General features: G+C 54.0%; 1 protein-coding gene across 1 annotated transcript; it reads right to left on the bottom strand.

Annotated features, from left to right (window-relative positions):
* Positions 1 to 1,680: 1,680 nt before the first annotated feature.
* ITGB2 (integrin, beta 2 (complement component 3 receptor 3 and 4 subunit)) lies at positions 1,681 to 7,970 on the bottom strand. Its single transcript, XM_009579057.1, has 15 exons — positions 7,907 to 7,970; positions 7,463 to 7,551; positions 6,991 to 7,174; positions 6,630 to 6,800; positions 6,145 to 6,386; positions 5,646 to 5,801; positions 5,350 to 5,445; positions 5,136 to 5,225; positions 4,658 to 4,801; positions 4,215 to 4,399; positions 3,176 to 3,420; positions 2,700 to 2,919; positions 2,305 to 2,510; positions 2,034 to 2,200; positions 1,681 to 1,746 (listed from the first exon to the last, which is right to left on the bottom strand). Exons 1-15 carry the CDS (start codon positions 7,968 to 7,970, stop codon positions 1,681 to 1,683), a joined length of 2,325 nt encoding a protein of 774 aa, XP_009577352.1.
* Between the last annotated feature and the right edge of the window lie 3,423 nt (positions 7,971 to 11,393).

The raw sequence follows: 11,393 nt of genomic DNA, 5'->3' as shown, positions 1-11,393 counted from the left end.
CTATGATTCTATGATTCTATGATAACTTTAAGAAAGGATGTTCTGGGGCGGTGCTTGAAGCCTGGAGAAAGGGCTGTTCCACACCTGGCTGAGAAATACTTCTGACTTTTGCAAGCAGGTCTCCACAGAGGGACCACCAAGCCTTTGGGCTAAAGCAAGACCAAGAGCCTGAAGGACCCTCCTAGCTCACTGTTTTCCCTCTGGGCTTTTATGGGTGCCCTAGCATATACTTCTGTCTAATGCAATTACTGATCTATTTCTTTTTGAAAAACTCTGGATCCCTCATCAATTTTCTCTAATTGTCCTCCGAAGCATGTATGTGGTTGTACTTGCACTGCACATACTACACCAGCAGTAAGACCTGCAGCTGCTGATGGGGGAGATAGATAGTCTCTTCACGTTCAAGTAGCAACAGCCTCTGCCTGGGTCCCTGGCAATGGGCATTGCATCCTGTATGGGCAATTGCTGTAGTTTCTCCAATGAATGCTTCAGCTGCCCTTGCACCTGATTCTTAGCAGGACAGATGTATTTACTTTATATATTAATTTTTATTACCGTTAAACCTCTTCAAAGAGCAAATGAAGATGTGACATAATACAGCTATACGCAAATTATTCCCAAACTTAAAGCAAATATGGAATTGTACCGCTATTTCACGGGAACGACCCCACAACGTAAGAGCAATTAGCTGCTGTGCATGGTTTGGAAAAGTGCTGAGCTGAAGATGCTCCGGGTACTACCGGGTCTTTTGAACGTCTGATGTGCTCACAGAGCAGGGAAAAGAGCCCCGGGGGTGGTGGAAGAAGCTGTGGCCGAGCTCTGAGCTGCAGGCAACGTTTCACGTGTTTGGTGCTGATGTTTCATAGTCCAAATGGTTGCTCCTTTGTCTCCTTGCCATGCAGAGAGCTCAAGGCCTGGTGGAGGTAAGCCAAGCTTGCAGGAGCCTAAGTAGACCCATGTCCGAGGTAGGTCTGAGAGGGGAGCAATACAGGGGAGCAGCTGATGATTTGGAAAAAAGATTCCGTGCATGTTCCCCAGCTGCTCTTCATCTCTGGGTACAGGTGCTCACTAGCCCTTAGGGCCCATCACCTCACTGCAACCTCCAGAGCAGACCGCCAGCCTGGAGGACCCTCCACGTCCAACTCAGCAGTAAGTGCTTTAGAAACTAATGCAAACATAATGGTGGAGACCAGTGCAGCAGGGGAAGGCATGGACCAGCCTGGGAGCAGGTCCTGCTAGAGCAGAAGGGAAATGGCAGTTTTGAAATCCCAGCTCCAAATCAAACCTGGAAGCACTCTGTGCACTCAGCTGGTTTTGGGGCTTGGTGTCTGAAGCTCCTGCCGGAAGGCAAAGCTAGCATCAAGACCTGAGACAGTCGGTAACCGGTATGGGAGCCGTTGTGTGTGCCCACTGGTGAGACCTGCTCTGCAGTCCCATCCACGGCAAAGCTGCGGCTGTTCCCTTCTCCCAGTTCCCCTAACCCAACCATTGAGCGCTGCACCAGGAGACAGGCATGGTGCAGCCCCTCAGCCAGTGCCTGACATGCTGGTGGCCTCTTGGAAGAAGGGAACAAACCAACAGGATAAAGAAGAGGAGGTGGGAGCCTTAGTTTAAGATTTCCTTAGCTTGGCGTTTCCTTATTTAATGGTGGGTCCTAGCACTGCTGGGTGTTGCTCCGCTTCATTGCCCATTGAACCTGGGGTTCACGACCGTGGTGGTGGCACTCTTGAAGAGGGGGTTATCCGCCTGGAGGGAGAGGGGTGAGAGGCCCGTGTTGTTGTGCTGTATTGGATTTTCAGCGGAGCGTTACCCACTCCACCCCTCCCAATGTTGACGGTGCAGACAGGGTTGGCAGAAGAGCCCACAGGCTGCTTTAGCCCCCCTGCAAAATCCAGCTGGGCTGCAAAACCAGCCAATGGGGAGAGCTCCGGTCTGCCATGGCTGCCTCTGGAGAGGATGTCCCCTCCAGATGTCCCCACCGCATGTATGTGAGCATCCCAGGACACCCCACCTCCACGGATGGGCTCTCTTACGTCATTCCACTTGGCCTTGGACTTCTCCTTCTCGAACCGGCGGTATTCCCGGCGGTCAAACAGCTCCGTCAAGAGCCGCCAGATCAGCAGGAGCACCAGACCAATGAGGGCCACGCCAGCAACGGTGCCTCCCACAATCAGTGCGATATTGGGAGGCTCTGGGCACTCTGTGGGGCAGACAGACGGTGTCCGGCTGCGGCCCCCAGTGAGGCAGCAAGGCCACCATCGCAGACTTGCCTGCAGAGGGACAGGAGGAGCAGGGCTGGGGTACCTTTTTTGGGATCAACGTTGACGCTATACATCTCCTCGCCGTCCTCCTGGACCATGCTGAAGGAGATCCAGCAGTTGTGGGAGTCCTTCTCTCTGCACTGCCTGCTCGCCACTGTCAACTTCTTGTCCAGCCAGATGTAGGGGCAGGCCTGGGAGCAGTTCTTCTCGAAGGGGCCGCTCTCGAAGGCCTTGCACTCCACACAGGAGCTGCAAAACAGGCAGCCACAGCTCACCTCTGCAGGGGCAGAGGCCCTCTCACCTGGCTTTGGCTGCGGCTGGGCTCTGCCTGCGCCCAGGGCTTGCCTGGGCAGGGCAGGCAAGGGCTTGCCTGCGCCTGCCTGGGAGGTAGGGGGGATCCCTGCTGCCCCCCATGCCGCCTCCGCGCGTGTCACTCACACATATCTGCCACAGGGTGAGGGGCAGCCAGGGCACTCCTGGCAGAAGGGGGGCTGGTATCCCCCCTGGCACTGGCAGCGGTTGCAGTGGCAGTTCCCGCGGTGGCTGCACTCGTTGCCACGGATGTTCAAGCAGCCGTCCGTCGACTTCTTGCACTGGCAGGCACTGCCCTGGTACTCAGGCATGCACTTGCACTCCCCGCAGTCGCATCTCCCACGGTCTGTGGGGGAAGCCCTTTCAGACCAGGATCCTATAGAGACCCAGGTCGCCCTCCCTCTGCCTGTGCTTGGAGAGCATCACCCACCCCGTGCTCTCCATGCTACCCTCCATGGGATGGTCGAGGAGGTCCTGCAGGTGGGACCCAGGACCCCCAAACCCACCCACTTGGGTTTTGGCAAGGAAAGGCAGCATCTCCCTGGGGATTTAATCTTTCTAAACAGTGCCCCAGTGGAGAACCCATCACACAGATGCATCACCTTTGCCGCCGCAGAGAGAGCCGTTGTGAAACTCGCAGTTCATGTTGTCACACTCGCAGAAGGTGCCATAGATCTGCTTGTTGGGCACGTCGCTGGTGTGGCAGATGCACTGCCCGCACACACAGTCCCCTAGCCCCGAGCAGATGATCGAGCTGTTGTCCTTCCGACAGCTGCCCTCCAACTCCTTGCTGGTCTTGCCTTTGGTTTCGCACTCGCAGTTCTTCCCCGTGTAACCCAAATTGCAACTGCCGTCAAAGGAGAGGAGTGAGCCTGGGTCAGCAGCCACAAGAAATGTTGTGGGGCACGTGTGGGGCCCAGACCTCAGCCAAAGCAGAGCAAATCTGGGACAGCCTCACCGAAACCCAACCATGGCATGTTGGTGCTAACTCTGTGCTGGAGCAGGGCAGCTGATCAGGAGGAAACCTCAGAAACACTGCTCTCCCCGCTGGTCATATTTACAACACCAAACGATTGTCCAGAAATTATTGTTACATTTATAATTTCCAAACCCTTGCCAAGATCTGAGTACTTCCTGAAAAAACCCAGTCTTTTCCTCTCCCTGTCACTGAGGGGCCATGAAGCAATAATTGCACTTAAAGACCTGCATGAACTACAGCTCCGAAGTGGGATTTCAAGAGATTTCTACAGAAATCTGTCTGCTTGATGGGTGGGTTGGTGGATGGTTGAATAGTTAGATGGATGGATGGATAGTTGGATGGACAAGTGGGTGGTGCCCTTAGGAAAGCAGAAGAGACTCCAGCAACAGAAGAGAGAGCTCATGTCCCCTGCTTCCATGAACGTAAACCACCTCTCTGAATAAGAAAATTGGTGCAAAGCTGCAGAGCCAGGCCACGACTGATCACCACGTGTACATCCCTCTGCTGAGCCCTCACCCGGTCCCACGTTCTCCAGGCGCAGAGGTGCTTGGAGAAACCAAGCGCACCACGCAGCTGCCCTTGGCTTGGCCCAACGGCCTTCTCCCAGCAGCTCCCCAGCTCTGGCAGCGTTTGAAATAGTGTTTTGAGGGGACACCATGTACCTGCAGATCCCACAGACGATGCTGCCTTTCCCACTGCAGGCGGTTGGGTCGGGCTGCTCGTTGCAGTTGCAGTTGCAGTTGCTGTCCAGGTGGACGGTGAGGGTGTCTGTGAAGCCCAGCGGCCGGATGGTGAAGGACTGGCTTTTGATGCATTCCTTGGCCGTGACCTTCACTTTGAAGGTGACCTAGAAAGTGCAGAGTGAGAAAGGGAAGGGCCAGAGGCCGTCAGGTAGCTTCAGCAATAGGAGGGTGGTATCGGCCCCAGGCTGAGCACACACGCACATCCAGCGCAACGGAGGGTTCTCCCATCACGCAGCATTTTGGACACTCTTGGCATTAAATACCAGAAAACCTGGAACAACAAGCTGGATTCCTGCCATTAAACAGGATGGGCATCAGGAACCTTCCGAGCTGCAGGGCGTTCCCAGTACGCGGGAACGTACCTCATCATTGATCTTGACGTTGTCGCACTGCCCTCTTGCTTCATCCAAGACTGCATCCATACCCTTACTGCACATGGAGTCATATTTGACATCCAGGACATCTGGCAGGGTAGAGTGGTCCAGGATGATCCGTGAGGAGAGGTTCTGTGGGGAAATGGTGGAGAAAGTGCCATCAGTCCAAGAGGAGACCGTAGCAATTGCGTGTGTGGTTGCAGGTCAGGGCTTCTCCCCAGCTCAGGGGATAGGGGCAGGGAGCACCCCAGGCTGGGGTCTCAGTTGCCTGGTGTGGTTCTGGAAAGGCAGGTGATAGCATTGGAGAGGTGGGAACCTCTTGCTTGCTGTGGGCAGAGAGACTCAGCATGTCCTCTCCTCAAAGCCCTGGTCCAACTGCTCTCTGATGGTGAGGACACACGATGGGAACCTTTCCCTGCTCTGAACCCTGTGAGACAGGCAAAACACAGCCTCCTCCAGCACTTACGTTGTAGGCCACCTGGATGAGTTCAATGATATTGCTGGAGTCCTCGTTCAGCTCTCCCACCGCCGACTTTGGGATCATCTCACTGAGTTTCTGCCAATGGAAAGTGAAGACATGAGCAGTCCCTGCCATGTGACGGTGGAGCAGGACACGCATAGCTGTTTCTGTCCTCCTGGGGAGGTATGGGATGCACCTGGACCATCTGAAGTCTCCTTACCTTGTAAACATCCACCATCTTACTGGTAACAGCAAAAATGGGCTGAATGTTGTTTTCGGCAAGTTTCTGGACCAGCTGGCCAACAGATGGGTAGTCCTAGGTGGGGAGAGGGATGCTGCGCTCAGTGTGATCTTCCCAACCAACAGAAGGGTGGACAATTTGCGTTTCACGGCGCAAATTATGGTGATTATTGTGACCTTGTGGTCTCAGCAACAGGCTTGTTATGTGACATTTTTTGCTGCCTGGAGGAGCAAGGCTGAGGGTGCAGAGCTGCCGAGCAGCCCCTGGGTACTTACAAACTCATTGCTCTTTTTGTACATGTTGTCCTCCAAGTGGCACTGGCCGTCATTGGGGGTCAGGATGGCCCCAAGCTTGCCGTCACCAGCAAAGTGGAAGCCGTCATCAGTAGCATACACCAGCAAGCGGGTCACATTGCGCCAGCCAATCAAGTCCTGCAAGCGGCACGGAGACCTGTCCCTGAGCAGGGCTGGGAGGCTGATGCCAGTGGGCACGGTACGGCCCTTGCCAAAGCACAGCAAGTCTCATGTCGGCTACGGTGTGGGGCAGGGGGCACGAGGAGGTGGGTTGCAGGAGATCAGGGTCAGGAGCCTGGGGTATGATGCTCTCTTGTACCCCCCCAGAGTAACCTGCTGAATCAGGACTTATATACGATGGGCTTCCAGAGCCCACCTGCAGAGGGGCAGAGCCACCTCCTGAGGGACAGTGCGTGAGCACGGGTTGCAGCCCTCACACCTGCCCATAGCTGCCGGCAATGGGGCAGACAGGGGGACTCACCCCACACACTGCCGCCTGCATCATGGCATCCAGCCCCCCCTCTGGGGCATCCAGGTTCCCCGAGATAAACTGCTTCCCCACTTCACTCTCGAACTTCTTGGCGTTGTCGGTCAGCGAGAGGATGTGCTTGAAGGCGAAGGGAGGCTGGCATTGCTTGTCCTTGTTGGGGCAGGGGTTCTGCAGCTTCTCAGGGTGCGTGTTCACAAAAGGCAGCACTGTCTTGTCCACAAAGGAGCCAAAGCCTAGGGCATCCAGGACCGTAGCATCAGGGGCGGGGACAGGCAGGGACCGGCAGGCATCCCTGTGGCACAGGGCACAGACAATCTGCCGGCCCCATGTACGTGTCCACGTCCCTTGCCCCGGCACACTCTCCAGCCTGGCAGAGGACAGGTCACGCTGCCTGCTGCCTGCATCCCGCTCCAGCCCCGTGGCTCTTCCTGGCACCAAACAGCTGTGCCGGGGGCCCGTGCCGGAGGCAGGCTCACCTATGCGGCGAGAAGGGGTAGTGCTCTCCAGCGCCCTGAGCAGCTCCCCTCCCAGCTTCTTCACCTTCTCCAGATCATCCAGCATGGAGTAGGAGAGGTCCATGAGGTAGTAGAGATCAATGGGGTACCCCATGGCGCGGCGAAACTTCACCTCAAATACAGCGGGCTGGCCTGCAGGACAGGGATGCTGTGATCAGCTGCCATGCTGTGGCTCATATCTTGCCCCATCACCCACCCCCTGCTGGGATCCTCCTCTCTTTCGGAAGAAAAGGGGAGGAAATGCAGGCTGCGATGTGCCACTCTGTCCCAGCTGAGCCTAAGGGCGAGCAGAAGGGCATTGGGAACACCAGGCAGCCTGTACCTATCCTCAGTTTCAGGTGCACCTCCTGGGGAGTCAGCTGTATGTCATTGCTTAAGGGACTGTCCTGTGTCTTTGTAATGTTATTGACTGGAAACTCAATCTCGTTGTGCGGGCATCCCCTCTGCCGCAGCTGCTCGATGGTGTCACAGCGGATGGAGTCTGGCTCGCCAGCTTTGGTAAAACTCTGCAACATCAGCAGGGAAAAATCAGAAGAGCAGGAGGTGAATGGGCTTGTTACAAGATGACCCACCTCTCAAACCAGGTCTCAAGGGTATTGATGGAGAAAGGAAGGTTGAAGGGTCCTGTCTGTCAGATCCCTCCTGGCCCCATCCACCATGTAGGACATGAAACACTCCCATGACACAGTCTCCCCCTCTCCACTGCAGGCAGAGCTGGGTGGGCATGGTGACCATCCCACTGCCTGTTAGCTGACCGCTGGGGGCTGACAGCACGAGAGGCTACATGGACCTACCGGCTTCTTGCACCAGGCGCAGCCGGGACCAGACTGGATGCAGTCCTTGCACGTCCCCACCTTGATCTTGGGGCACTCCATTGCAAAGGCTGAAACGGAGAGAAGACAGAGTTGGTGTGGGGGGGATGTGGGGGAGGCCGGTCTGCAGTGGTGGCAGCCATGGGGTGCTCTGACACCCAGCACCAGGCACCTACGCTGTCCTGAGCCCCCCCTGCCTATAAAACCCATACTGGGGGCCCTGGCAGGGTCCTCGCCCACCTTGTTGTCCCTCAGCTGAGCCAGCTCGAGTTAACTCCAGATCCTGGGAAATGCAGGATCTGGCCCTTGCACGCCTCTTAATGCCACGTTCCTGCTGCTGTTGGGCAGCATTTGGGTTCCCCCACTATTTCACTGCCCATGTAAGGTTCCGGGGGAAGGCAGCGAGAAAGGGCAGGTCAGGCTTACCTGTCATCACCAGCAGCAGCACCCAGATCGCCACTGGCAGCCGGAGGCAGCAGTCACGCAACATTTCCTGCAAGACAAAAAGCATCCCTGTGACCGACTGGTGCATGGCAGCCACAAGGAAGGGAGCCCTCAAACCCTATAGAAAGCGGCTGCAGAGGATGGTGGCCCCAGGGGGACGTGCCCTTCCCGCAGCTGTCCCACTGCAGGCAGAGCCTGAGAGAGTGACCCTGCTGCAGTCCCAGGAGTCGAGCAGCCGGGGCCAGGGCAGCCACCCTGGATGTGTGGGCTAACTCAGGACGGGTGCTGGCATGCTCTTACAAAAATAATTTGGATTCCAATAAACATAGCTTTTGGACTAAATGTGGAAGTCAGCAGAACGGGAACTTGCACTGTATCGCTATGCATTCAGCTGAACTGCTGCAAAGCTTGATGTAGTGTTTATGCAGACTCTTCGACCTATATGATTATATCTATGTGACACTGGAAAATCTCAAGCACTGCATTTAGTTTTTACTAGATGTGAGTTTTTTCAGCTTCTGTGTTGAGCTATATTTGTATGAAAATTGGAATCAAAATTAGCAAAAAGACCATTTCTATTAATTAACTAGCAAGGTGTGCCAGGTATGTGGGAAAAAAAGTCTGTTACTACTTGCTTTATATTTAACTGATTCATCAAGGAAATGAAGTATTTAATGTAGTGATTTTTCCTGCGGAGCGTTTCCAAGAAGCAAGGGTTTCCAACATCATGGCACAGGTGACTGACATCCAAGAAGAGACGCAGTCCCACCTCCGAGGGAAGCAGAGGGGCTGGCTCGCACTGTGTGGTGAGGTCCAGCCTGCCATTGTGAAAACCATCAGGCTGGCTCTTGCACAATGTGCAGGGCAAGGAAGAAGGATGGAGTGTTGGAGTCAGTCCCTCACAGGGAGGAGGGCCAGGACGTGATGCTATCGGTGGGGGTTCTGACCATGGGGAGATGACTGCACATTTAATTAATGACCATGGGGAGATGACTGCACATTAATTTCTTAACTGGCGTGCAGGGAAGGACTCCCAGCACATCATCCAAACTCTGTAAGCACTTGTTATCCTCAGTTACACCAGCATTTCAGAGCATGATAGAGACCCTGTACTTCACAAGCACGTTCTCACAGTGCTTGTTCTAGCTGCTCACACGACTCGCTTCTTGCCTCAAAACACATCTCCTGATCCCAGAAATTTATGCCATCCATAAAGTTGGCTAAATCGCTCTCAGGGAGTGATTTTTCAGTGTTCTTCTGTGGTGTCAATGAGATCATGTTCATTAATGCTGTCATTTCTCATAACGCCTTCCCCCCAGCACGGCCCTGGAGCAAAACCCAATGGAGTCATGGCCTTGCAACATGGACGCACATGGGGAAGTGAGAAAAGAGGAATTTGTTAAAAGAGGAAGAAGGAATAAGAAAGCATGAAGGAAAAACAAACATTGCCCCTTTCAGCAATATTAGACACAGCATCCGAAAAACAGGTCATTGGTTTTGAAATAGCTCTGACGCTGCCCTGAGCAAGAAAAGAACCACTCCCTGGCTCCTGCAACTTGGCACAAAGTGCCATCACCCCCTCCTGTGAACCTGCTGAATTAACAGCTCAGAATCAAATGGAAATGAGAAAACAAGGGAAACCTTCAAAAGGCACTGAGGCCAGGTTAGTATGCAGGGCTGCTCAGATCCTCTTCTGAGACATCACAATGTCTTTCTTAGCTCGTCAGCCTCTATAAGATACCAGACAAGCAAGGGATGACACAGGTCAGCCTTGAAAGAAGGTCTGGTCTCCTCCTGAGGGCAGAAAGAAGGTCTAGGTGGGTCGATGGGTGTCATTTCAGTAACATTTGCACAGCGAGGTTTGGTGCCCAGCTGTAGTACGGACTCAAAGATGTGGCAGAACTGCTAAGGCTGGTTGCCGCCATTACTTATGGCACGGGTCATCTGGACGTGAAGGTGTCCTGGTTTCGGCTAGGATAGAGTTAATTTTCTTCCTGGTAGCTGCTATAGTGCTGTGTTTGGGATTTAGTATGAGAAGAATGTTGATAACACACTGATGGTTTAGTTGCGGCTAAGTAGTGCTTACTCTAGTCAAGGACTTTTCAGCTTCCCATGCTCTGCCAGGTGCACAAGAAGCTGCGAGGGAGCGTAGTCAGGACAGCTGACCTAAACTGGCCAAAGGGATATTCCATACCATACGATGTCATACTCAGTATATAAACTGGGGGGAGTTGGCTGGGGGGCGGCAACCACTGCTCGGGAACTGGCTGGGCATCAGTCGGCGGGTGGTGAGCAACTGCATTGTGCATCACTTATTTTGTATATTCTATCATTATTATTATTATTATTATTTTCCCTTCCTCTTCTGTTCTTGTCTATTAAACTGTCTTTATCTCAATCCAGGAATTTTACCTTTTTTTTTTGATGCGCTCCCCCATCCCACCAGAGAGGGCACAGTGAGCGAGCGGCTGTGTGGTGGTTGGCTGCCTGCCGGGTTAAACCACAACAGAAGGTTTGCAGCCTTGCGAACCCCACCCTGCTCTGGAGCTAGCCTCCCTGGCAGAGCTCCAGCAGCCTTGCCACTGAACGGTCACCCGATCAAACCCTCACAGTGATGTGGCCCAGGAGCTCGCTCTGCTGTGTCTGGCCCAAGACCATCCTGTGGTGGGTGGACAGAGTCCTTCTTCACAAAGATATCCTCCGCAAGTTCTTCTCCACCACCACAGTCCACCTTGGTAAGTTTTTAAGGGCATCGTTTATTGTCACAGCTGCAACGTCCCAGCCTGCATGATCCGCACTTGCCATGCTTAGCTGGCCCAATACATTTTTGTCCCCTCCAAATTCTGCTAGCACTGTTTGTGCTTGCAGACAACAGGTAAAAACTCTTGAAGCATAAAAAAAGAGAAAGGTCTTAACAGTAAAAGCTCTTAACAAGGCAGGGTGGACACCAGGTCCCTGTTGGACACTCCTGGGTGCACCTTGCTGGGAAATGACTTTGATCACTCATTTTGGCGGTGGTGCCCTGTGCCCGGGATGTACCCGGTGACCTGTGTCAGCCCAACCTGAGAGGCCTTCCAAGAGCAACATCACACTCCGAGGCACAGCTGGCTCCTTGATGACCACATTTGCTGTACTCTTAGCTGTATTCACGGTCTTCATTTGTTACTGATCGCTGCTTGCATCTGCTTTGCAGCATGTGTCTAGTTAATTAGTAGTGCCCTGGGGATGCTGAAAACAGTGTGAGCTCGTATTTTTGCTACCCCCTGCCCAAAAAATGGGTCCAGCAAGAGCTGCTGCTGCTGGCAGGAGGGAAGAGCTGCTTCCGCCTTGTTTCCTGTAGCACTCAGCTGATCAACACCCCAAATGTGCCCAATTAGGCTCCAGCTCTCCTACAAGCAGAACTTCCCATACAGACTGTGGGGACCAAGCTCATAGGCTCTATGAGCTCCTGCCATCCCACCCACCCAAT

Source organism: Fulmarus glacialis, unplaced genomic scaffold (genome assembly GCF_000690835.1).
Source record: "Fulmarus glacialis isolate BGI_N327 unplaced genomic scaffold, ASM69083v1 scaffold44245, whole genome shotgun sequence".
In the NCBI taxonomy this organism is placed as follows: Eukaryota; Metazoa; Chordata; class Aves; order Procellariiformes; family Procellariidae; genus Fulmarus; species Fulmarus glacialis.
This window is presented reverse-complemented; position numbering and strand designations above follow the sequence as displayed.